Source organism: Theropithecus gelada, chromosome 4 (genome assembly GCF_003255815.1).
Source record: "Theropithecus gelada isolate Dixy chromosome 4, Tgel_1.0, whole genome shotgun sequence".
Classification (NCBI taxonomy): domain Eukaryota; kingdom Metazoa; phylum Chordata; class Mammalia; order Primates; family Cercopithecidae; genus Theropithecus; species Theropithecus gelada.
Window position 1 is genome coordinate 59,733,639 of NC_037671.1, and position 26,636 is coordinate 59,760,274.

At 37.2% G+C, this 26,636-nt stretch overlaps 1 protein-coding gene across 2 annotated transcripts in view; it reads left to right on the top strand.

Moving 5' to 3' along the window:
• PRIM2 (DNA primase subunit 2) overlaps window positions 1–25,167 on the top strand; it is a 388,757-nt gene extending 363,590 nt beyond the window's left edge. For both annotated transcript variants that reach the window (XM_025382480.1, XM_025382479.1), the window contains exons 13-14: window positions 10,203–10,271; window positions 24,261–25,167. In XM_025382480.1, the coding sequence (XP_025238265.1) occupies window positions 10,203–10,271; window positions 24,261–24,491 (300 nt within the window). In that variant the 3' untranslated portion in view covers window positions 24,492–25,167. The remainder of the gene's footprint in view (window positions 1–10,202; window positions 10,272–24,260) is intronic.
• The last annotated feature ends 1,469 nt before the right edge of the window (window positions 25,168–26,636 follow it).

A 26,636-nucleotide genomic window follows, 5' to 3' on the forward strand; every position in this document is an offset into this window, starting at 1 on the left:
ATGAATCTTGGTTGACAGGTTTTTTTTTTTTTTTCTTCTCTTTCTTTCTTTTTTGAGATAGAGTGTCACTCTGTCACCCAGGCTGGAGTGCAGTGGCACAATCTCGGCTCACTGCAACCTCTGCCTCCTTGGTTCAAGTGATTCTCCTGCCTGAGCCTCCCAAGTAGCTGGGATTATAGCCAGTTTGTGTTAGCTCCAGTATACCACTGGCTGTAGTAAAATATACACCAAGTTTCACAGAGTTATAATAGTATCAAAAAAAGCATTACAAAATATATCAGTAGTATTTTTATATTGATTACATTTTGAAATGACAATTTTTAGATATATTGCTTTGAATAAAATATATTACTGAAAGTAATTGCTTATTTTTTACTGTTTTAATTGGGCTATAGAAAATCTAAAATTACAGATATGTCATATTTCTGTTCGAGGGCACTGCTTTAAGTATCGAGCACTTGAGAATGTTGCGTATTCGAGTGATTAAGTTCTGTTTCTACAGTGTATTTTAATGTTTGCTTCTGCTGTACAATTGTGTTAGACCTATTACAACCAATACTTACTTTTACATGTTGGCCCATAAGTAAGTATACATAAGGCTATTCATTTTTCAAGATTTTGATTGAAATGGTACATTATTTACAAATGTATTTCTGCACTAATGTTTTTAAAACTGTCTTTTTATTTCTTATTTTAGTTTTTTTAATAGAGGAAGGAAATGTGTTTTAGAATTTTCACTCAACTATTAATGATTTTTAAAACAAATCTAATTGGTGCACCTAAGAAACTTAAGAGTGATATTAAAACCATGAAATATGAAAAAAATATATGCTCTTATTGCTTCTTGAGGTTGGTTAACCTGTTTTTCACAGTCAAAAATTCTCAAGAAGTTAGTGACCATATTAAATCTAAAACTGGCAAATGCCTTTTAATGAAGAAATCTTTCAAAAGGGACAGTTTAAAAGACTTAAAAGTAACTCTTTCCAAGAAGATTTTATGACAAAGATAAATTTCAATGACTCTTTACTTAATGTTCATATAAATCTGAACTACCTAAAAACTCCTATGGTTTTCTTAGGTAAGGGGGACTTATCAATGGATGATAATATTCAGTCTGTCTATTACTTTATGAAAAGTAACTGCTTTTAAGGGCAGCTTTTGTATCTGTTTCATCTCCAGGAATATCTCTTCTGATTTATGAGAACAGTAGTTTGATTGCTGCACTTAGCTTTGCTTTTCTTAGTGTTGTAGTTGAAAATGTGTAATGTTCTTGGTAAAACTCAGAATTGCATTAAGGAAAAGATGGGAAGTTGAGCATTAGAATTGGTGTCACCAGGCCATGGTTGTACTTTTGGCTTTAATACTTGATTTCTGTGTATATCCTTCCTTTCTTATAGGCTGAAGATAAATGGTCACTTGGAGATTATTTAATGTTCTGGTTAAATAATGTTCTGGTGGTTAAAAGAAAAATCACTTTGAAAGTCAAGTAACATATGTCATTGCTAGCTAAGCCTATTTATTAAAACTTGTAGTTGTTAAAATTGCCCTCAAATGGAAAACATCCTTTCTTAAAATTTAATACTCTGTTTATATAGTTATACATCTTTCTATATTATTTATGTATTCATTACATGAAAAATTGCTGATACCTATGGAAGAATTTTATTCAGTCACATATGATACTGTCACTTAGGATATTTTTGTAAAGTCCAGTCTCACTACCTATAGTCATAAAACTATTCTAACTTAGTTCTATTTCTTGATCAGTTTTATAGAGTATACTCCCAGAGGCATCCCGGCTTCTTTTGAAGAAGCAAGCTTAAGGTACCCAGAAAGTTACATAAATTTATTTCATAAAGCAAGTAGTTTAGATTTTTAGCCTGGGTAGCTTTAAGTCATTTCAGACTTCTTGGTGGTGTTTGCCATCAATTTGCAGTGTATTTCTTATTAGATAAAGTTTCTATCTCTGAATTTATATGATTATTTTTACTTCTTAATTCTTAAGTGACAGATTTTAACATTAGCTTCTGTTTTCAGTAGCGTATCTAGGAGATACGATGCATCTTTTAATAAACGTGATCTAAAGTAATTATTAAATCAGTACATGATACATCTTTTAATAAGCATAATCTTCTAAAGTAATTATACAATCAGTATAAATATCTTTCATTATTTTCATAAAGATCATAGGGCATAGTGATTCTGAAATGGCTTGCTTTTATATTAGGCCAAAAAACAGAATCCTGAAAGCACAGTAATAATTAGTAACTGAACCACATAACTGAGGTCTGACAACATGTTTCTCCAGATCTCTAAGCAGGCTTTGCATGTGTCTTCTTGTTTGTCCTCCCTTCCCCCCCTCATTATCTTTCCTCTCTTCTTCCTTCTCTTTCCTTCCCTCCTTGCTTTCTAAGTTTACTTAGTTGTTGATGTTTCCTAAGAGCTTAAATCCTTTAATCCAAAATGTTGGTGTGAATGTGCACTGAGAAAATCAGTATTTTGGTTAGCAGTTTAAATTGCTTCCCAACAATCCTTTTATTGGTACCTAACTACAATAGAGTATGATAAGTGCTTTAACAGTTAACTATTATAGAGTATGCTAAATACTTTTATAAAAATATATTCAAAGTGCCAGAGGGGAAAGATTTGTTGAAGAGGGAGCAGAAGAGAATGCTTCATATAGGAAGTGACATTTTAATCGGGTTTGAAAGTGGAGTAGGAGTTTCCCCTGTGCCTGATGTAAGGCAGATCAGGCAAAAGGAGCAGCATTCATTCAACATCAACAAATAATAATTGAGTGATGATTGTATTCCATTTACTGTTCAAGACATTGGGAATATAATGATGACTAAAACTAGTGAGACTTCTACCTTCATGGAGCTGATATTCCAGTGGGGGAGACAGACTGTATTAGTCGGTTTTCATGCTGCTGATAAAGACATACTCAAGACTTGGTACTTTATAAAGAAAAAAAGGTTTAATGGACTCATAGTTCCATGTGGTGTGGGAGGCCTCACAATCATGGTGGGAGGTGAGAGGCACGTCTTACGTAGCTGCAGACAAGAGAGAGAATGAGATCCAAGTGAAAGGGGTTTCCCCTATAAAACCGTCATCAGATCTCGTGAGACAGTATGGGGGAAACCGCCCACATGATTCAATTATCTTCCATCAGGTCCCTCCCATGACACGTGGGAATTATGGGAGCTGCAATTCAAGATGAGATTTGGGTGGGGTCAGAGCCAAACCATATCACAGATAAACAAGTGTAGTGAAAGAAAACTATAGCAGGATAAGAGAGAAGAATGAGACTTGTGGAAGTGACTCTATTAATTTAAATAAGGTTGTTTTGTGTGTTTTGAGGAACCCTAGTCCTGAGAGACCTATGAAAAATAGATTCTGGAGACAAATTAGTTTGAGAAACGTTACCCTATCTGCCATAAAGAAAGTTAGGTAATGGTGGATTAAAGCCAGGTAAACAAGTTATTAGACAAGAAAACCCCTGATCATCACTAGGATTTTGTGAGCTAAAGTTCCAAAGAGCACATTGTAGGAGAAGCTGGACCAAGTATGAGGATCCAGTGGCCACGTAGGACAGGGTAGGAGCCTTTGAATCATGATGAAAAGTTTGTGCCCCAACCATGCCAGGATTAGTTTTGGCTTTTAGAAAAGATACTCTGGTGGCAATGTGGCAGCTATCTCGAGTGAAGAAAGTATAAATCAAGCTTTCCAATAAAAAAGGGAATGATGAAGGCTTCAAAAATGGAGAGAAAAAGGTAGATTTTAATGACATTTGGAGGTAGAATTGACTCAGATAATTTTGTTTATAGATAATAAAGAGTCAGAAAAATTCTTGACTTAAAATGTTTTAAACAAATGAAAGCACATCTTCAAGAGAGGGAAACTTGGCCCTGATATGCCAGTAAGTAAAGGTCACAGCAGAGGTGTAAGGCAGCAGCAGGCTAAGCTGTGCTGAGTGTGTGGGAAATGGAAGCAAAGTCATATGTTCAAAAATGTGCAAGATTTGGCATCTCCACCACATTTTTCTTTCACCTTTGAAATATGGGAAGGTTAGAAATGGAGTGGAATAATATCAACCTGGTCTAGTTTTGAAAGATTGAGCTTTTTAGGAAGAAGCAAGCTTATTATCACTTTTAAATAAGACAAAACATGACCTTGAATTAGATTAGCCACATATCTAATTGGTGAGCACAGCACACCTAGCTGTACAGTGCTCTGCTTACCAAAGCCAAAGATGGGCAGGTGGCTGCATTCTGCTGCCAGGTAATATCTGAACCTCATTGGCAGGCAATGAAGCAAAAGAGAGAGAGGAATTTGCAGCTGGCTGGAAATATTAGAGAGTATTAGCAAGAGGGAAGGAAGTGTGGCTTAAAGTTATAATGTGTGTATAAAAAGAGTTTTATTTTTGTGTATGTATGTGTTATAAATATACATACCTATAGCATTCCCCACCATGTTCATCTGTGTTCCATCAATGTTCATCTATGTTCCATCAACTGGCTATGATCTATTACTGATTAAATCAGAAAAATATCACCTTATTTGCTTTTTGCTCTTCAACTGCAAGAATGTCTTTGGTGAGGCACTTTATTAGAATTCTCTTACAGAAAAAAAAATCAGTAATTCATCTTGAGGATGAAATAGTAGATGAAGTATAATTAATGGTTTTAGCAAACTTAACAAATACAAATATGAACTTTTTTGTGAAAATGAAAACTGCATTGCTTTTTTTTAAGACAGGGTCTCATTCTGTCACCCAAGCTGAAGTGCAGTGGCATGGTCAGGACTCACTGCAGCCTTGACCTCCCCAACTCAAGCAAACCTCCTGCCTCAGCTCCCCCCAAGTAGCTGGGACTACAGGCATGTGCCACCATGCTTGGCTAATTTTTTGTATTTTTATTAGAGACAGGGTTTCTCCGTGTTGCCTGAGCTGGTCTTGAACTCCTGGACTTAAGCAATCCACCTGCCCTGGCCTCCCAAAGTGCTGGAATTACAGGTGTGAGCCACCACACCCAGCCTATTTCTTAAAAGTATAATATTCTTACTGGTGGACTTTATTCAACTGATAGAGAATAGTTAAAAATAAAGAGAGGCTAGGCATGGTGGCTCACACCTCTAATCCCAGCACTTTTGGAGACCAAGGCTGGTGGGTTGCTTGAGGCCAGGAGTTTGAGAACAGTCTGGCCAACATGGCAAAACCCCATCTCTACTAAAAATTCAAAAATTAGCTGGGTGTCTTGGTGCACATCTGTAATCTTGGCTACTTGAGAGCTGAGGCTGGAGAATCACTTGAACCCAGGAGGTGGAGGTTGTAGTGAGCCAAGATTGCAACACTGCCCTCCAGCCTGGGTGACAGAGTGAGACTGTCTCAAAAAAAAAAAAAAAGTTAAAAAATATATAGAGTTTAAAAATACGAATTACCAAAATATTGTAGTTTGATGTCACTACTCACTTTTTTTCTTTTTTATTTTTATTTATTTATTTTTTTGATATGGAGTCTTGCTCTGTCACCCAGGCTGGTGTGCAGTGTTGCAGTCTTGGCTCACTGTAACCTCCACATCCCAGGTTCAAGCGATTCTCCTGCCTCAGCCTCCCGAGTAGCTGGGATTACAGACACGCGCCACTATGCCCAGCTAATTTTTGCATTTTTAGTAGAGATGGGGTTTCACCATGTTGGCCAGGCTGGTCTTGAACTCCTGGCCTTGTGATCTGCCTGCCTCAGACTCCCAAAGTGCTGGGATTACAGGCATAAGCCACCGTGCCCATCCACTACTCACTTTTTCTTAGCCTTTTCATTACTGATGAACTAGATTAGAACAGTAAGTGGATTGTTACACTTGACATTTTGTACTTCATCTGGAAATACTGGCGTTAAAAACTAAGTCATACTGCCATTTGTATAATATTCTTAGATCTTTATAGGTGTTTTTTCTTCAAATAAAAATTGTGTTTTTAAATGTCTTTGATATGATTGTTCAAAATGTTTGATATTTTTGTAAAACAGAATTAGAAAACCTCTGGCCCCAGCATCAGAATGGACCCTTGATTTGATTTCCTCTGACCTTTGGAAAACTGGTCTTTGGTATTAATGCTGTATGCAAGAGGACCTCATAAGGTGCTCTGGTTCTTTCAGAATGGAACATGAAAACTGGAGAGTTAGTGTCAGTGCTCAGTGAACATCTTTTGTGAGCTGTGGGTTAGACTTTGATGCTTACAAGCCACATAAATAGCAAGCCATGGACTCCATTGACTTGTCCCATTTCTCTGGCTTTCCACATTTTTCTTCCTATTCTTGTTTTGTCTCTTCATTATATTTCTTTCTCTTGATGGGTTTCCACCTCTTTGTAGTATGTGTTTTCCTGACCTATTCTATTTCTGATCCTCACTCTGGGGCAGTCCTGGCCTGCCATCTTGGGAAGCTATGTTTTTAGGAGCCAAGACCAGCTTGTGAGGATGGAGGTCTGGGCTTTCAGAAGCCATGCTGCAGAAACAAACACAGGCAAAAAGTACTCTTGCCTAACAACATCTTCATTACTTTGTGGAGTATTTTAGTTTTTTCTTAATATGTTTTTAAAAATTTTTATTTTAGATTCAGGGGCGCACATGTGCAGGTTTATTATATGGGTATATTGCATGATGCTGAGGCTTGGGCTTCTAGTGATCCAATTGCCCAAGTAATGTACGTAGTACCTGATAGGTAGTTTTTCAACCCTTGCCTCCCTCCCCCCAATTTTGGAATCCCCAATGTTTATTGTTACCTTTTCTGTGTCTGTGTATAACAATGTTTAGCTCCTACTTATAAGTGAGAACATGTGGTATTTGATTTTTTTTCTGCATTAATTTGCTTACGATAATGGCCTTCAGCTGCATCTATGTTGCCATAAAGGACACGGTTTTCTTTTTGGCTGCATAGTACTCCATGGTATATAAGTATATTGTGGAAATTTGACCCTAAATTCTGTTTCACACAGTCTGCCTTAGGCATCTGTTCTTGGATTTTGATGTTTGCCAGGTTTGTAATTTTGATCCTATATCATAAGCTGAAATTTAGTGTCTTAGTCATACCTTAATTCTTTCCTTCACCTGATTTTTGGTTTGCATTTCCTGCCTTGGAGTCACCCAACCCCCTCAGCAAGTTGTATTAGTATCAACATCAAAATAGAGTTACCTGCAGAATATCTTAATACAGTGCTTAGTGGTGATGTTCATATTGGAAAAATTTCACAAAACAAAGTGCAGAAAAAGTCTCAGGTTGTACTCCATATACAAATGCTAGAACATCAGAATCACTTGGGAAGATTTTGAAGTCAGCAAAGGGTGCATCTAAGACATCCTAACGCTAAGAGACATGAGGTATCATACTCCTGTTTCTACACAAAAAAAAATCTGTTTGTTAATCATATTGTTTAGTGGCTACTAAGTGGTATTTTGGGTATTTTACATTTATTTTATATGATAGGTTTGTTTTTCATATTGGCATTTTCCCAAGTTTTAGAACTAGTTATTTTGGAAATTAGTTGGCGGGGGAAAGGGTTGAGTGGTATGTCACGCATATTTTAAGACATTGGAGGACAGGTTCCTCTTGAGTATTTTCATGCAGAACATCTGATTTTAGAAATATTTTATAGCCATTAAGTGGGAAATGCTCCTGTCTTCAAATCTGACCACTTACCATCGCCACTGATATTACCACCCTGGTCCATGGATCTACCATCTATTCCCTGAACTCCTTTAGTGAGCGTTTCTACCTCTATCCTTTCCGATCTGTTCCCAGCACAGCAGGCAGAAATGAACCCTCTGTCAATGTCAGGTCACTTTAGTCCTGCACATAGAATATTGTATTAGCTCCCCATTTTACTCAGAGAAAAAGTCAAACTTCATTCATTGGTCCACGTTTTCTTTTCCTATATCTCTGTAATATAGATCATAATCTGAACTGAAACTATATATTCATTAGTTGGATTTTTTGGAGTAATGTTTTATGTTTTCTATCTTAATTTTAAAAGTATGTAAGTTATCTTCCTTTAAAAGAAAGATTATTCATTTGCATGTGATTTTTAAAATTCTTTCTGCGGTTAATGGCCCTCACCCTCAGGAGACAGATACTCCGATTTTAATATATTTCCTCATTTCCGAAATGAAGATAAAAGTATCTACCAATAATACCTGTTTACCTCAAAAACCTCTATTGCCTTTTTTTCTCATCACACCTTTACTTATTTACAGAAACCTTCATTTATCTCAAATATGCTGGGACATGATTAAAGCTCTTTAAGCTATCCTGATCATAGCTGAATGGCTTGTTTATAGATTTGCAAGCAGGTTTCAAATAAAAATTCATCCTAATAAGATGAAACAAAAATAAAACTAAGTCATTTTTGTGAAGGAAGAGCCCTCTCTGCGAGTGGGGTCAGGTCAGGGGAAGATTGTAGTGTGATTAGTTTTATTTATGGACCCTAAAAATTGAATCTAAAATTTGCAACACATCTGTTTTTCTCACATTCTATGGCTTTTATGTCAGTTTTCTTTAGTAAGTTTTTTACACGTGTGGATTACTGTGTTTTTAAAAATTTTTTTATTAATATGATTTTTTATTAATATGATTTATTTCTTCATAGCATGTTTCCCAAACATAAATACTAGACTGTGTATATGTATATCATGTTACATATTTACTTTTTATATGGTTGAACTTTTTTATTTCTGTGAATCCATTTCCTCTTCAGGTAATTTATGGGATCATCTAAAGCTTAAATTTATGTTTGAAGTCTTCTCCAAAATTCTAATTCAGATATTAATATATTATTATAGATGTTTGTCAGTAAATTACTTGCAAGTTTATCTCATCACAGTTTGAAAATCTGTGTGTAAGAGCATCAGACAATGTGAACTTAGTGTTATTGTTACTTGGAAAACTTGCAGAATAAATTTAAAAATGAAGAAAGTCTCATTTTAAATTGATTTTTCACTTTTTGCTCTAATAATTCAAGAAAGGTAGACAGGCCAGACTGGCAGAATCCTCGCCTCTGCGGTTGGCTGGCATTTACACAGGTCTTTCATATGTGATTTAATAAAAGGTGACATGAAATTCAGAAATGTAATCTATAAGACAATCAGAGAAAAACAATTTTTGAAGCACATTCTTGTCAGTATTGTATAATGCCTGTTCTGTAATTTTTTTGTGTATCTGTCAAATGATGTTAAGCTATATTCAGTAATGAGGATAGCAGGAATTCGAGACCCCATGTTCATTTCTTTTTGTGACAGGAAGGTCAGCTTTTTAAAAAATAAGAAAGGAATAGAAATTAACATTTCTCCAGAATTATGTTTCCCTTCATTTGAGGTTATCTCTTAATTCCAGCATTTTACTGCGTTTGATAAATAGGCCAAATATGTGTTTTATTTATTTGAGGGCTTGGGGGAGGCAATGAAACTTTACAAATTTCAACTGGCATTGCAGTCTGCTGATAAGGATGGGAGTTTGCACCGCTCTGAAGAGATTACATGAAGTAGAATTGGAAAGCAAATTGTATTTACAAAAGATAGGATGATGTTTCTAATAGGTGTTCAGAATAGACTATTCACTCTCATATTCTGCTGAGCTTTGCGAGACATAACTTCATTTCAAAAAGGACAAATTGACTGAAGGGAAAAGCATTCCCTCTTCACAGATACTTTTCCAAAAGGGTTTACATTAAATTTTCCTGATGGGCACACAGCAGTATTTCATGCTGTATCTGTATAAACCATTAATGTGGAAAGTAAATATCTAAATAGTATACTTGATTGCTTCATGCACCAACCATTAGATTACTAGATCTCTATCTACAGTTTTGGGAGAGATGTTGCAATATGATGTCCTGGCAATAACTGTCAAAGTCATCATACCAGGATCCATTTTCATCTTGTTGAGGTAAAGTTATTAAAATGCACAGTTGGTAGGTCAGAAAGATCACTCACTATCTCTTGTCATCTGTGGTTTAATGCTGACCTAAACCACTACTGCATAATGTCAGAATTATCACAGTGTCCAGGCTGCAGAAGTACAACATGCTTCATGATTTATTGCATTTCCTGTCTGGAATGAAGATTATGAAAAGGCCAACAACTGTCTGCAAGCTACAGTTGTTTAGAAGAAAACTTAATTTCTAATTTTTATTTCTCTTTTTCCTCATTCGTTTTAGATTTTGGATTTAGCAAAGGGGACACATTACCAGGTAGCCTGTCAAAAATACTTTGAGATGATACACAATGTAAGTATTTTTTTTTTTTTTTTTTTACTTCATATCCTAATTATTTGTCTTTTGTTACTGTGTCACATTCAGGGTTTTTAGTTGCATCAGTGGAAACCACTCTAGCTGTTTTCAGCAGAAAGGGGGATTGCATGGTATTAGGTAACTTACAGCATTTATTGAACGACCAGACAACTAAGCTTGGATGCTGCAGAAGCAGGAATATTTTGTAACTAGGAGAAGCTACATCATAAGAATATCTGCACCTGTCACCTACCACTCCATATCTAGGGATAAGACCAAGGGTCAATAAAGTTTTTCTGTAAAGAGCCAGAGTGTAAAAATTTTAGGTGTCATGGTCCATATGGTCTGCGTCACAGCTACTCAACTCTACTGTTGTAGTGCAAAAGCAGCCGTAGAAAGTATGCAAATGAACAGGCATGACTATTGATCCAATAGAATTTTATTTATAAAATTAGGTAGTAGACCCAGTTTGACCCATGGGCCTTGATTTGCCAACCTCTAGCCTAGATCTGGAACCTGTGCCACAGCTGCCTAGAAGAACCAAAGGCTTTTGCCATCTTCCATGCAGAAAATCTGATCCTTGTACTTGTGGCTGCCACCTGATGTTATCTTACCCTCTTTCCCATGTCTCATATTTATCTGCATGGCAAAACCTAGATTGCATGTGGACCCCTAACTATAAACGAGTCAGGGAAATGTGTTTGGTTTTTATCTTGCCAGCTTCCTTAGTAAAAAAAAGCCCGCTTGATTATTAGAGTAAGAGTGGAATGACCCAGTCTGGCACAGAATAGATTTTGAAGTGTGTAAAGCCAATGTCACAAACTCAGAGGCCTACAGAGATTGGGCAAATAGCCCAAAAAAAATGAAGCTGCCTGAGATTAGTACCACAGAGTATGGTAGAATTATGGTGCACTGAAGATGTTTGCCCTATTAGAGGCATTCACATTGACAAATTGTGAGGCTCTCTGCAGGCCAACAAAACACATCTCCAAGTCCAATTCAGCTCTCTGGCCCCTAGTTTGCATCCACTGATCCTGAGCCTGGATTTCTAACCTGGGAAAGACATCCAAGAATGGACTTTGGAGATCCTTGTCCTTCTTGAAACATTTTGTCTCTTAAGAACATATGTGTGTTTTTCTGGAGTCCATGGTATTTATTAAAGATTCATGACCCTCCCAAAAAAGAAGTTGCATTTATTGAGATCATCATCAGCTACTATGCTAAAGTTTTACAATTATTTTTATGCTTTTTATTTGGTTGTTACAAAGTAGTTTTTCCTATTATGGTTATATAATTGCAGAATTTCTTACTTGATAAAGTATCTCATAGGAAAAAGATATTTTGTAATATTGCCAATAATAATTAATAATAGTAATACCAGCCAATATCTATGGAACCCTTAATGCAGTGGTCCCTAACCTTTTTGGCACCAGGGACAGTTTCATGGAAGACAATTTTTCCATGGTTAAACAGGGGCTGGTGGGAGGGCGCATTAGATAATCACGAGAAGCACACAACCTAGATCCTTTGCCTGCGAGGTTCACAGTAGGGTTCGCACCCTCATGAGAATCTAAGGCCACTGCTGATCTGACAGGAGGTGAAGCTCAGGCGGTGATTCAAGTGATCGAGAGTGGCTGTAAATACAGATGAAGCTCCACTTGCTCACCCACCACTCTCCTCCTGCAGACCACAGACTGGGTTGGGAACCCCTGCCTTAATGTATACCAAGCACAGCACTAAAATTTTTTAACACATTAGCTCTTTTGATTGACATTACAGCAAGATACTGTATGTATATATCCCTGTCTATGAATAAAACCTCTTTAGAGAAGTTAAACAACCTGTGTTGGATCATACTACTTATAGGGGATAGAACTTAGATTTAAATTCAAGCTGTCTAACTCATCTAAAGCTTGTGAGCCTAACCATCACTGTGCTGTTCTATAGTATTTGGTACTAAATTTCTAATAATGACAGCAGAGGTAATTGGCATCTTCCTGTTTATCTTCATAGCATGGTAAACATGTAGGGACTCTAACTTGCCTTACATGCTGTAATTGGTTAATGGAAGATCTGGAGCTAGAACCCCCGTCTGTTGTGGGTCCTGTCCTCATTCTTCTATACCTGACTTTTGAAAGTATTATTCTTATTTAAGAACTTTTTTTAAAACAAAACTTCAAGGAGTAAACATCAAGAAAATAGTAAGCAACAACAAAATCTCATTTGTTTTATCACCGTAGGAATATCACCAGATAAGCCATGTTTGGCAACACCAGGTTTATATGACTCACTCTCTCGAAGACTGCATTCCTTAATTTGCTTGTTCCACTTGAGTTTTAATTTCATATTGTTCTTTAATCACTTATAGACCCTTTTAATTAAGAGGCCTCAGAACTTTCACAAATGAGGTCTATTATCCAACCTCTTTACTTTTTATAAAAATAAGATACGAAAATTAGATATAAACATTGAGTTTGTGGCATAATCACCAAAAAGTAAGGAGTGGTTTTTTAGTTCTCAAAATCTGCTTTTGTATTATCTCTCCTATTGATTATTCCCTCGAGCATTGCTGCTATTGCCAATTTTTAAAACTTGCTTTAGATTAATGAAGATTTTGGAAAGACATATATCTAAATCCCCTCACATATAGAAATAGTCTAACTTAAACCACATATAAATCAACAAAATAAAAAGGCTGTTTATATTCACTAGATCTCTCACTGTGGACTTTTAGATGTGAATATCCTCCTTCATTTATTATTTTTTCTAATTTAATTTAAAAACAGAATCTATTTTTATTGTCAGGTTTCTGCCATCCTACCCCTCCCCCAAATAAAATCCTATATTTATTTTCCCGAGGCCTCTGTGATCAAACTCACTTAAATGGAAGTTTTGAAAATGAACCAGTTAATTGATACCATTTGCAGCAGCATTATGATAGTTCCATATGGCTTTTTTGGTAATACCAACTGCCTCATTTTAAGCTGTCATTGCAAAACCTCTTGATTAAAACCCAAATATCCCATAGGTAAAACAATATTGCTTTCATTCCTTCAAAATCAGCATTTGCAGCGGCAGAAATATGAGACCCATGTTTGTGTGAAGGTCATTGTGTGCAGAATGTGCTGATGCCAAGCAAATGTTTGAGAGAGATTCATTTAGTAGATGTTAAAAGCTGGCCTGCTTGAAACCTGTTTTCCTCTGTATTTTTAGGGTCAATGTTTAAAATAATTTTATACTAATAGTATATTCTTTACTTTCTGCATGTTCGATGTGTAAATGAAAACACTAGGTCATGTGTAGATTAACCACAGAATTTTAATAGAAAATAATGTTTTCAGAGGTAGACCTCTTTGGACACTGAGTAACTGTGGGTACTTATTTTCCAAGTGGCTGAGGATAATTTTTCCCCACCATATAAATCTCTAGAGAAATCTTATTAAAACCTATCACCCATTTTCCTGCAATCTTAAACAGGATATATGTGATACAATTAAGCCCTTTTATAATCACTCAGGGTCATCATTATGGATATCAGTTAGAATGCTGGGCTAGAAGCCACCATCATCTCACTTGGGTCACTGCAATAGCTTCCTAACTCATTTCCCAGCATCTACACATGCCCCATTCCAATTCTTTCTCCTCCACACAGCTGCTGGAGTGACCTTTAAAATAGAGGAATCTGATCATTTCAGGAACCTGCTTTTTAAAACCTTCAATGGCTTCCTATTTCTCTTCAGATGAAATCTAAAATTTATAATGTATCCTCTAAAGGCCTCCACTCCACCTACCTTCCCCTAGACTCCTGAACTTGTTTCAGATCCTTCACAGGACATTGGATCTGAAACACTAGGACCAAGCTAGTGTGGTAGAATGCAAATGCTTCACAGAATGTTCCTGTCTCAATACATAAAATAATGCACAAAACATAATTTTAAAAATCATCAACCACAAAGAAAAACATCACCAATGGCCGGGGGCGGTGGCTCAAGCCTGTAATCCCAGCACTTTGGGAGGCCAAGAGGGGCGGATCATGAGGTCAGGAGATCGAGACCATCCTGGCTAACATGGTGAAAACCCCATCTCTACTAAAAAATACAAAAAACTAGCCGGGTGAGGTGGCGGGCACCTGTAGTCCCAGCTACTCGGGAGGCTGAGGCAGGAGAATGTCGGTTGAACCCGGGAGGCGGAGCTTGCAGTGAGCTGAGATCCGGCCACTGCACTCCAGCCCGGGCGAAAGAGTGAGACTCCGTCTCAAAAAAAAAAAAAAAGAAAAGAAAAACATCACCAACAGTAACCAAAAAAGAAAACGGGCAAGGAAAGAAACAAAAAACTCACAAAGTTGTGAAAATGCTCGCTTAATATTTCCAAACGGAGTAAAGGAAATAGCTGCTGACTTGAGAAGAAATAAGTGAAATGGAAGATTTAGATGTGGATACCTCTATTTCTCTATTCCTTTTCCTAATTTAATTTTAAAGTAAGATTTCCATTTTGTTTACTTTATGCTCTAACCCTTCCCCCCACATACAAAAAAAAATCTCTTAAGTTTATTTTCCTAAACAAGACAAAAGGAAACTGAATGACAGCCGTATACACTTCCTTTAAAAATGAAAATGAAAGAAACACTCAGAACACAAAGAACGCATCCTAGAAGAAAATATAGAATTCTATAAAAAGGAAACTTCATAATTTCATTTTACTGTCAAGCAACTTAGTAGATCACAATGAACATCACAAAATGAGTTAAGGACAATTGCAGATCAAGAAAAAGGAGAAACAGCATCACAGAGCCTTGGCACAAATCCTCACTTCAAGGCCCTTGGCACTGTTTTAGTGGTTAATAAAAAATATTAATTACCTTTGGAAAAAAGGCAGCAGCCCCAGTGAGGGGCTTATAGATAAAATCCCCATCTCCCCGGGATGGAGCACATGGGGGAAGGGGCGGCTGTGGGTGCAGCTTCAGCAGACTTAAACGTTCCTGCCTGCTGGCTCTAAAGAGAGCAGCGGATCTCCCAGCTTAGTGTTTGAGCCCTGCTAAGGGACTGCCTCCTCAAGTGGGTCCCTGACCCCCATGTCTCCTGACTGGGAGACACCTCTCAGCAGGGGCCAACAGACATCTCATACAGGAGAGATCCAGCTGGCATCTGGCGGGTGCCCCTCTGGGACGAAGCTTCCAGAGGAAGGAACAGGCAGCAATCTTTGCTGTTATGCAGCCTCTGCTGGTGATACCCAGGCAAACAGAGTCTAGAGTGGACCTCCAGCAAACTCCAGCAGACCTGCGGCAGAGGATTCTGACTGTTAGAAGGAAAATTAAACAGAAAGGAATAGCATCAACATCAACAAAAAGGACGTCCACTCAGAAATCCCATGCAAAGGTCACCAGCATCAAAGACCAAAGGTAGATAAATCCATAAAGATGGGGAGAAACCAGCTCAAAAAGGCTGAAAATTCCAAAAACCAGAATGCCTCTTCTCCTCCAAAGAATCACAACTCCTTGCCAGCAAGGGAACAAAACTGGATGGGGAATTAGTTTGACAAATGCCAGAGTAGGCTTCAGAAGGTGGATAATAACAACCTCCTCCGAGCTAAAGGAGCATGTTCTAACTCAATGCAAGGAAGCTAAGAAGCTTGAAAAAAGTTAGAGGAACTGCTAACTAGAGTAGCCAGTTTAGAGAAGAATATAAATGACCAGATGGAACTGAAAAACACAGCACGAGAACTTCATGAAGCATAAAAAGTATCAATAGCCAAATTGATCAAGCAGAAAGGATATCAGAAATTGAAGATCAACGTAATGAAATAAAGCGTGAAGACAAGAATGGAGAAAAAAGAATGAAAAGGAACAAACAAAGCCTCCAAGAAATATGGGACTACGTTTGATTGGTGTACCTGAAAGTGATGGGGAGAATGGAACGAAGTTGGAAAACACACTTCAGGATATTATCCAGGAGAACTTCTCCAACTTAGCAAGACAGGCCAACATTCAAATTCAGGAAATAAGAGAACACCACAAAGATACTCCTTGAGAAGAGCAACCTGAAGACACATAATTGTCAGATTCACCAAGGTTGAAATGAAGGAAAAAATATTAAGGGCAGCCAGAGAGAAAGGTCAGGTTACCCACAAAGGGAAGCCCATCAGACTAATGGTGGATCTCTCTGCAGAAACCCTACAAGCCAGAATAGAGTGGGAGCCAATATTCAACATTCTTAAAAGAATTTTCAACCCAGAATTTCATATCCAGCCAAACTAACCTTCATAAGCAAAGGAGAAATAAAGTCCTTTACAGACAAGCAAATGCTGACAGATTTTGTCACCACCAGTCCTTCCTTACAAGAGACCCTGAAGGAAGTACTAAACATGGAAAGGAACAACTGGTACCAGCCACTGCAAAAAGATATCAAATTCTAAAGACTATCGATGCTATGAAGAAACTGCATCAACTAATGGGCAAAATAACCAGCTAGGATCATAAGGACAGGACCAGATTCACATAATAATATTAACCTTAAATGTAAAGGGCTAAATGCCCCAATTAAAAGACACAGACTGGCAAATTGGATGAAGAGTCAGGACCCATCTCACGTGCAAAGACACACATAGGCTCAAAATAAAGGGATGGAGGAATATTTACCAAGAAAATGGAAAGGAAAAAAAAAGCAGGATTTGCAATCCCAGTCTCTGATAAAACAGACTTTTAAACCAACAAAGATCGAAAGAGACAAGTGCATTGCATTATGGTAAAGGTATCAATGCAACAAGAAGAGCTAACTATCCAAAATATATATACACCCAATACAGGAGCACCCAGATTCATAAAACGAGTTCTTAGAGACTTACAGACAGACTTAGACTCGCACACAATAACAGTGGGAGACTTTAACACCACCATTGTCAATATTAGATCAACGAGACAGAAAATTAACAAGGATATTCCAGACTTGAACTCAGCTCTGTACCAAGAAGACCTAATAGACATCTAGAGAACTCTCCACCCTAAAACAACAGAATATACATTCTTCTCAGCACCACATTGCACTTATTCTAAAATTGACCACATAATTAGAAGTAAAACACTCCTCAGCAAATGCAAAAGAATGGAAATCATAACAAACAGTGTCTCAGACCACAGTGCAATCAAATTAGAACTCAGGATTAAGAAACTCACTCAAAACCGCACAACTATATGGAAACTGAACAATCTACTCCTGAATGACTACTGGGTAAATAACAAAATTAAGGCAGAAATAAAGATGTTCTTTGAAACCAATGAGAACAAAGACACAATGTACCAGAATCTGTGGGACACAGCTAAAGCAGTGTGTAGAGGGAAATTTATAGCCCTAAATGCCCACAAGAGAAAGCAGGAAAGATCTAAAATTGACACCCTAACATAACAATTAAAAGAACTAGAGAAGCAAGAGCAAACAAATTCAAAAGCTAGCAGAAGAAAAGAAATAACTAAGATCAGAGCAGAACTGAAGGAGGTAGGGACACAAAAAATCCTTCAAAAAATCAATGAATCCTGGAGCTGGTTTTTAGAAAAGATCAAAAAAATCAATAGACTGCTAGCCAGACTAACAAAGAAGAAAAGAGAGAAGAATCAAATAGATACAATAAAAAATGATAAAGGGGATATCACCACCAAACCTACAGAAATACCAACTACCATCAGAGAATACTATAAACACCTAAATGCAAATAAACTAGAAAACCTAGAAGAAATGGATACATTCCTGGACATATACACCCTCCCAAGACTAAACCAGGAAGAAGTCAAACCCCTAATAGACCAATAACAATTTCTGAAATTGAGGCAGTAATAGCTTATCAACAACAACAACAAAAAGCCCAGGACCAGACAGATTAACAGACAAATTCTACCAGAGGTACAAAGAGGAGCTGGTACCATTCCTTCTGAAACTATTCCAAATAGTAGAAAAAGAGGGAATCTTCCCTAACTCATTTTATGAGGCCAGCATCATCCTGATTCCAAAACCTGGCAGAAACACAACAAAAAAGAAAATTTCAGGCCACTATCCCTACTGAGCATCAATGTGAAAATCCTCAATAAAATACTGGCAAACCAACTCCAGCAGCACATCAAAAATCTTATCTACCATGATCAAGTCAGCTTCATCCGTGAGATGGAAGGCTGGTTCAACATACACAAATCAATAAACGTAATTCACCACATAAACAGAACCAATGACAAAGCCCATATGATTATCTCAATAGATGCAGAAAAGGCCTTCGATAAAATTCAACACCACTTCATGCTAAAAACTGTCAATAAACTAGATATTGATGGAACCTATCACAAAATAGAGCTTTTTTTTTGACAAACCCACAGCTAATATCATACTGAATGGGCAAAAACTAGAAGCACTCCATTTGAAAACTGGCGAAAGACAAGGATGGCCTCTCTCACCACTCCTATTCAAGATAGCATTGGAAGTTCTAGCCAGGGCAATCAGGCAAGAGAAAGAAATGAAGGATATTCAAATAGGAAGAGAGGAAGTCAGATTGTCTCTGTTTGCAGATGACATGATTGTATATTTAGATAACCCCATTGTCTCAGCCCCAAAACTTCATAAGCTGATAAGCAACTTCAGCAAACTCTCAGGATACAAAACCAATGCGCAAAAATCACAAGCATTCCTATACACCACTAATAGACAGAGACCCAAATCATTAGTGAACTTCCACTCACAAGTGCTACAAAGAGAGTAAAATACCTAGCAATACAACTTCCAAGAGATGTGAAGAACCTTTTCAAAGAGTACTACAAACCACTGCTCAAGGAAATAAGAGAGGACAGAAACAAATGGAAAAACATTCCATACTCATAGATAGGAAGAATCAATATCATGAAAATGGCTATAATGCCAATAGTAATTTATACATTCAATGCTATCACTATCAAGCTACCATTGACTTTTTTTTTTTTTTTTTTTTTTTTTGAGGTGGAGTCTCATTCTATCGCCCAGGCTGGAGTGCAGTGGTGCAATGTCGGCTCACTGCAAGCTCCACCTCCCGGGTTCATGCCATTCTCCTGCCTCAGCCTCCCGAGTAGCTGGGACTACAGACGCCCAGCTATTTTTTTGTATTTTTAGTGGAGATAGGGTTTCACTGTGTTAGCCAGGATGGTCTCGATCTCCTGACCTCGTGATCCACCCGCCTTGGCCTCCCAAAGTGCTGGGATTACAGGCGTGAGCCACCGTGCCTCAGCCGCTACCATTGACTTTCTACACAGAATTAGAAAAAAACTACTTTAAATTTCATATGGAACCAAAAAAGAGCCCGCATAGCCAAGACAATCCTAAGCCAAAAAAGAAAAAAAAAAAAATAGCTGGAGGCATAATGCTACCTGACTTCACACTATGCTACAATGCTACAGTAACCAAAACAGCATGGTACTGTTACCAAAACAGATATACAGACCAATGGAACAGAACAGAGGCCTCAGAAATAACACCACACATCCACAACCATCTGAACATTGACAAACCTGACAAAAACAAGCAATGGGGAAAAGATTCCCTATTTAATAAATAGTTTTGAAAAAACTGGCTAGCCATATGCAGAAAACTGAAAGTGGACCCCTTCCTTACACCTTACACAAAAATTAACTCAGATGGATTAAAGACTTAAACATAAGACCTAAAACCATAAAAACCCTAGAAGAAAACCCAGGCAATACCAATCAGGACATAGGCATGGCAAAGACTTCATGACTAAAACACCAAAAGCAATGGCAACAAAAGCCAAAATTGATAAATGAGATCTGATTAAACTAAAGAGCTTCTGCACAGCAAAAGAAACAGTCATCAGAGTGAACAGGCAACCTACAGAATGGGAGAAAATTTTTGCAATCTATCCATCTGACAAAAGGCTAATAACAAGAATCTACAAAGAACTTAAACAAATTTACAAGAAAAAAATAACCCCGTCAAAAAGTGGGTGAAGGATATGAACAGACACTTTTAAAAAGAAGACATTTATGCGGCCAACAAACATATGAAAAAATGCTCATCATCACTGGTCATAGGGTAAATGCAAATCAAAACTACAATGACATACCATCTCATGCCAGTTAGAATCGTGGTCATTAAAACATCAGGAAACAACAGATGCTGGAGAGGATGTGGAGAAATAGGAACGCTTTTACACTGTTGGTGGGAGTGTAAATTAGTTCAACCATTGTGGAAGACAGTGTGGCAATTCCACAAGGATCTAGAACCACAAATACCATTTGACCCAGCAATCCCATTACTGGGCATATACCCAAAGGATTATAAATCATGCTACTATAAAGACACATGCACACGTATGTTTATTATGGCACTGTTCACAACAGCAAAGACTTGGAATCAACCCAAATGCCCATCAGTGATAGACTGGGTAAAGAAAATGTGGCACATATATACCATGGATTATTGTACAGCCATAAAATGTATGAGTTCATGTCCTTTGCAGGGACATGAATGAAGCTGGAAACCATCACTCTCCACAAACTAACACAAGATCAGAAACCAGACACTGCATGTTGTCTCTCATAAGTGGGAGTTGAACAATGAGAGCACATGGACACAGGGAGGGGAATATCACACACCAGGGCCTGTTTGGGTGGGGGTGCTAGGGGAAGGATAGCATTAGGAGAATTACCTAACGTAGATGACGGATTGATGGGTGCAGCAAACCACCGTGGCACTTGTATACCTATGTAACAAACCTGCACGTTCTGCACACGTACTCCAGAACTTAAAGTATAACTAAAAAATAATAATTTAAATGGGGATTCACTAAAGATATGCACATACCTTAAATATTATATCTTAAACGTAAGATATTTGAATGCCATTTATTTGTTAGGGCAAGGTCTTTTGAGTATCATTTAGTGTTTGGAATTTGATTTTATCTTTCTTTTATAAACTATACCCATAGTACGGCATCAGCAATTTCCAACTTGGATTCCTTAAAGTAGAAAAGGAACTTGATATGCAAAGCAATAGGATCTTTCTTCCTCTCCTTCTGTGACTTCAACCTTTTTTTTTTTTAAGTGACTTGCCTTTCTTGAGTCTTTAAAAATATTTAATGTAGATTTCATAGAACTAACAACTCTTTCTTTTACATTCATTTTTATTTGCTTTTCCCATAGCAACCCTATGACTTAACGCTGTTATCTCCATTTCATAGATGAAGAAACTCAGACTTTAAAAAGATTACCCTATTTCATTTTGTGCACATTGAAGTCTAATAAACATATTGCTAACTGACAACTTGAAGCGAGGTATAGAAAATCCTAACATTTTTATAGCGTAAGATATTAGATTATTTTTGCATAAAATACAACTATGTTTTTACAATCTTTATAGCCAAGTTTCTCTCTAGAAATAAAATTTATAATGGAGATATCATTATCAGTTTGAATTTGCACACAATCTCTTGAAACAGATTTCAGAGCAACTAATGATCTAGTCAGAAGGCCTGAATTTTAATTCAGACAAAACCAGTTACTAATTCTATGACTTTGAATAAACTATCTATTCTCCTTAGGCCTCTGTACATGGAGGAGATTCAATTTAATGGATTTCCCAAGGTCTTTCTAATCTCTGGTTTTCTGTTTACAAACTAGAAAGCCTTCTGATTAAAACGTATTAGACAATAAATTTACTTTTTGTGAAACACATTGCAAAATGCAAAATTTATATTGGATTTTTAATGAATTGGGTGAAAATTGAATATAATAAAGAAGTTCATAAATGATCCCATTGTTAATCAAAATTATAGATATAAAAGATTTCGGAAACATTTTGAAATCAAGCAGTTAAGTTAAAAAAATAAAGCAAAGATAAAAATTTGTTCTTAATGATCTATAACTTTTAAAATCAGTCTGTATACTCTCCATCTGTTACACAGTGGAATTACTGTAAAATTAGCCTAACATGTATTAACAACTGGCAAAAGAGAATCAGAGATTCTTAGGGTACTTAAATAAGCATTACCAGAAAAGACTTATGTCTCTGTCTGTTGGTCCGTCCACCAGTAGGGTTCATTCTGGACCATAGCAGCAACCCCTTTTTTCCTGGCCAATTCATTTTAATCTGCTATAAGATTATACACAACTTCAGTCACACCACATCTCTTTTTAAGGGTTTTTGGTCACTCTCTGTTGCCTAGAGAATTAGGTCTTGACCACTTACCCAGATTTTCAAGGCTCTCTCAGGCTGGCCCCTGCCTGTCTTTCCAAACTCATTCCTTATTGTTTCCTTGCATGTGCCTTTCATATTAGGCTATGTGAACTATTTCATATTTGCTTTCCCAGGACATTGTCTCTTTACCTCGCTCACGTGGTCCTGCTGCAAATATTGCCTTTCCCCTCATCATCCCAGCTTTTCACTCTCTGCATCTTTCCAGACCCAACTCAAATAGCACTTCTCTTTCAAAGCCTTCCTTGATCTCAGCCGAAATTTCTCTCTACTATGGAGTGTAATAGGTCTTTATCTGTGACCCTCATCACTTCTCCATTCTTGGTAGAGGTTTTTAAGTATATGACTTACTGGACTGGAAATTCGAGTTAGTCAAATGTATTCCTGTATGCTGAATAGCGAATAGTTTATAACACAGTCTTTTATATAGTAAGGCTTTAATTAAATATGCAAAATTATCACTGGTATACACTATTTCTGGGTCCACCTCACCAAATATTAGATACCTACAGTGTGCAAGTCACTTCAGTATGAAGGGTGAGACATAAAAGGATTAGTTAATAGAAGACAGATGAACAAAAGAAATGGAATGACTTCTCAGTTTCCAGAAACTTGATAAATGAAAATACCACCAAAGAAACCAGCAGTCACTCACTCAAGCAAAATGATATTTTTGTTGTCAATTCCAACTGCAGAAGGCAAGAAGGCAGGGATTTGAGACTGTGGAAAGCAAACTGCATGTAAGGAGAGATTACTATAGTGCATAATTTGAAATCATACTCAAAGTTAAAGTTTAATTATAGTATTTGAGAAAAAATAACATAAGTTATGAACTAGGCATGTTTGTATTCAGGCACAGTTAAATTTACAAGAAGAGATTTTCTGTAAGAAGACCAAGGAAACGCCAAGATTAGAATGAAGAATTACATTGACTTAGGTTGCTTTTTCGGTTTATATCATACTAAATGAGATTGCATATGCCAGACTTACAAGTAAGCTCTAAAACACAAGTGGTATCAGGGACCAGCATCGAAATGATCAAAAGTGATTTTATGATCACTTAAAAAACAAAAAAACCACAAATATTTATTGGCCTACAATGTGACAGGCCTTTTACTTGGAACTGGGGATACAATAATGGATCACACAGGTCCCTAACCTGTGCCTCACTAACACACAGTGTCCCACACATACACACACACACATACACACACACACAGGTTTCTATTCCAAACACAGTTTTATTTCTAAGTTTTTATTTCGATGTAATTGTCAACCAGAATTGGTAATGTTTTGGGTATTGCCAGAATTGAAGGCATGGTGTAGATGGGAGGTGGCAGGTGGGAGCTGGGGACTGGGGAGGTGAGAGAAAGGTGTCTAGTATGCCCCAAGGATGAATGGTGATACCAGTCACTGAGAGCAAAGGATGGGGAGAGGGGAAAGGATACATTTCCTATTGGGTGTGAGCTGCCTTTGAGCAATCTTAGATGTTGAGTAGGTGTTGGATAAGGGACTGAAACTAGATAGGGAACTGGATCCAAACACAGAGGCTCAGACTAGAAATATAAATGTGGGAGCCATTAAAGTTTGGGTAATGGTTAAAGCTCTCCTTGAATGAAATGGTGTAAGTAGTTGATTAAGTGTTAGAATGTGTACAGCTAGAATCCATGTTTCAGGTATTAAGTTATAAACAAGGACTAGGACCAGTTTTTGAAACTCATATATTTATAGCTTTGCCATGTATTAATGCAGTATAAATTTCCTTCCTTTACAGGTGGATGATTGTGGCTTTTCTTTGAATCATCCTAATCAGTTCTTTTGTGAGAGCCAACGTATTCTAAATGGCGGTAAAGACATAAAGAAGGAGCCTATCCAACCAGAAACTCCTCAACCCAAACCAAGTATCCAGAAAGCCAAGGACGCATCATCTGCTCTGGCCTCTTTAAATTCCTCTCTGGAAATGGATATGGAAGGACTGGAAGATTACTTTAGTGAAGATTCTTAGGCAGTTTTGTAACCCTTTTTCCTCAATAGCCTTCATTTTGTTTTTAAGATTTTGCTTTTGTTGTTGTTGAAAAAGGGTTTCACTCTGTCACCCAGGCTGTAGTGCAGTGACACAATTACAGCTGATTGTAGCCTCGACCTTCCCAGCTCAAGTGATCCTCCTGCCTCAGCCTCCCAAGTAGCTGGGACCACAGGTGTGCATGCCATACCCAGATAATTTTTTTAAAAATTTTTGTGGAGGTGGGGGTCTCCCTATGTTGCCCAGGCAGATCTCAAACTCCTGGGCTCAAGTGATCCTCACACCTCAGCCTCCCAAAGTGCTGGGATTACAAGTGTGAGCCACTGTGCCTGGCCTTTCTTTTTTTAACCTTTTTATTTAACTTCTCTCTTCACTGCATCCCAGTCCATCTACAGAAAGCAGGTTTGAGGTAAAAACAAAGACCTTCACTATATTTTGCTTTGACAAAAGGAAAGAGGAAGACTTTCTACTAAAATCTATCACTTGAGTGATGTCATTTAAATCCTGTTTTAGGAGATCAAAATAGCTTTTGGGACTGGTTAAAGTCCCCCAGAAACTATAATACAGTTAAGAACAACTTTTGTTTTAACTCTTATCACTTTGTAATTTTGACTCAATCCTTTTCTGGACCATTTTTGTTAATAAATATCAAAGTGTACGTGACAGTGTCTGTGTATAATTGGGAAAGTTGTATGTCATAACAGAATGAAGTTAGCTTTAGAAAGCCGAGCATAGAAATGTAGGTCTTCGTTGTGTTAAAAGAGAAATATTAGAAGCACTCTCGCCACTGTAGTTCAGTGAGAAATTTTATGATAGAATGTTTTGTATCTGGCAGTTTTTAAAGTGGTCATTTGGAATATCCAACACACTGCTTATCACTAATGAAGAGTTTAAACTTTTCTTTACCTTTTTTTTTTTTTTTTTTTAAGAGTTGACCTGTTTTTGGTTATTCTACATCAGGCACCTTTGAGTGGCACCAAACTCTCCGGAGGGAACTGTGACTTGGGAATTAAAAGAAACAAAATTTGTATAGCCAGTTATATTTATTAAGGAATAATAGGGATATTTTATTATGTAAAATAGTGGCACATCTTATCTGCTGCCATTACTCTGGGGACAGGTTCATGAAGAATAGACAATTACCAAGCAAGAAGATTGTACATATAAAGTGTTTATTTTACCCTCCAACTTCCATACCTTCTTACTTATGTGGTTGCTGTGAATTACCAAATAGATTCGGTAAATTAATTAACTTCAGCAATGAATAGTGATACTTGTAGTAACTCCCTCCTTTGAGTGCCAGCAATAGAATTTAATAAATGTTGTGGATGATTACAGACATACGAGACCAATGCCCTGTTCTCTCTGCCTGCTTTTGTCAAGGGAGTAAGGTGAAGTTGATGATCCCTGGCACGTATGCCTTGTGGAGCAGTGCCATTGTGGATACCCTCGTCTACATAATGATTTCCTCTCGGGGCTCTACTCACTCACCAACAGGATTTGGGGTGCTCAGGAAACCCGGTTTGAAACATAGTTCTTCCTCATCTATTACTTTGGAATATGTGAAAAGTATTAGTGTATTTCTGTCTTCTTTTCCTGGTAAAGAGGGATATTTTTATTTTATCCTTTTGAATCAGATACTAACTAAAAAGAGGACATTGTATTCAGAAAACTAGACTTAGCAGCACCGTGTTTTTAATCATGTAATAAACTGCATCACAATGAAAAGGATTAAACAGGATCAGATCATCAGAAACTAAAAACGTCAACTGAGTTTTCATTTTAGTGTTCTGAGTCAAAGATTTCTTGGAATATTTAGCAACATATAATTAAATGAGATACTATCTAAACTTTTACTTGTCTTGGTGAATTATTATTACCTAGTTCAGAAAATAGTATTATTCCACTACAAATTACCCCTATAAATCTCTGCCTTCTGAAACCATCTGCTACTCCCTTCATCATTTGTAGTTCTCAACAGGAATCTGATGATTGCCTGCCACTTTATCCATGGACTGCAAAACCACAAGTCCTTTTTTTTTAAAAAAAAAAATAAGAACAAGTGCTACCTGGAGCTGTTTTAACCACAGAATTAAGTTAGCTTTAGAAAGCCGAGCATAGAAATGT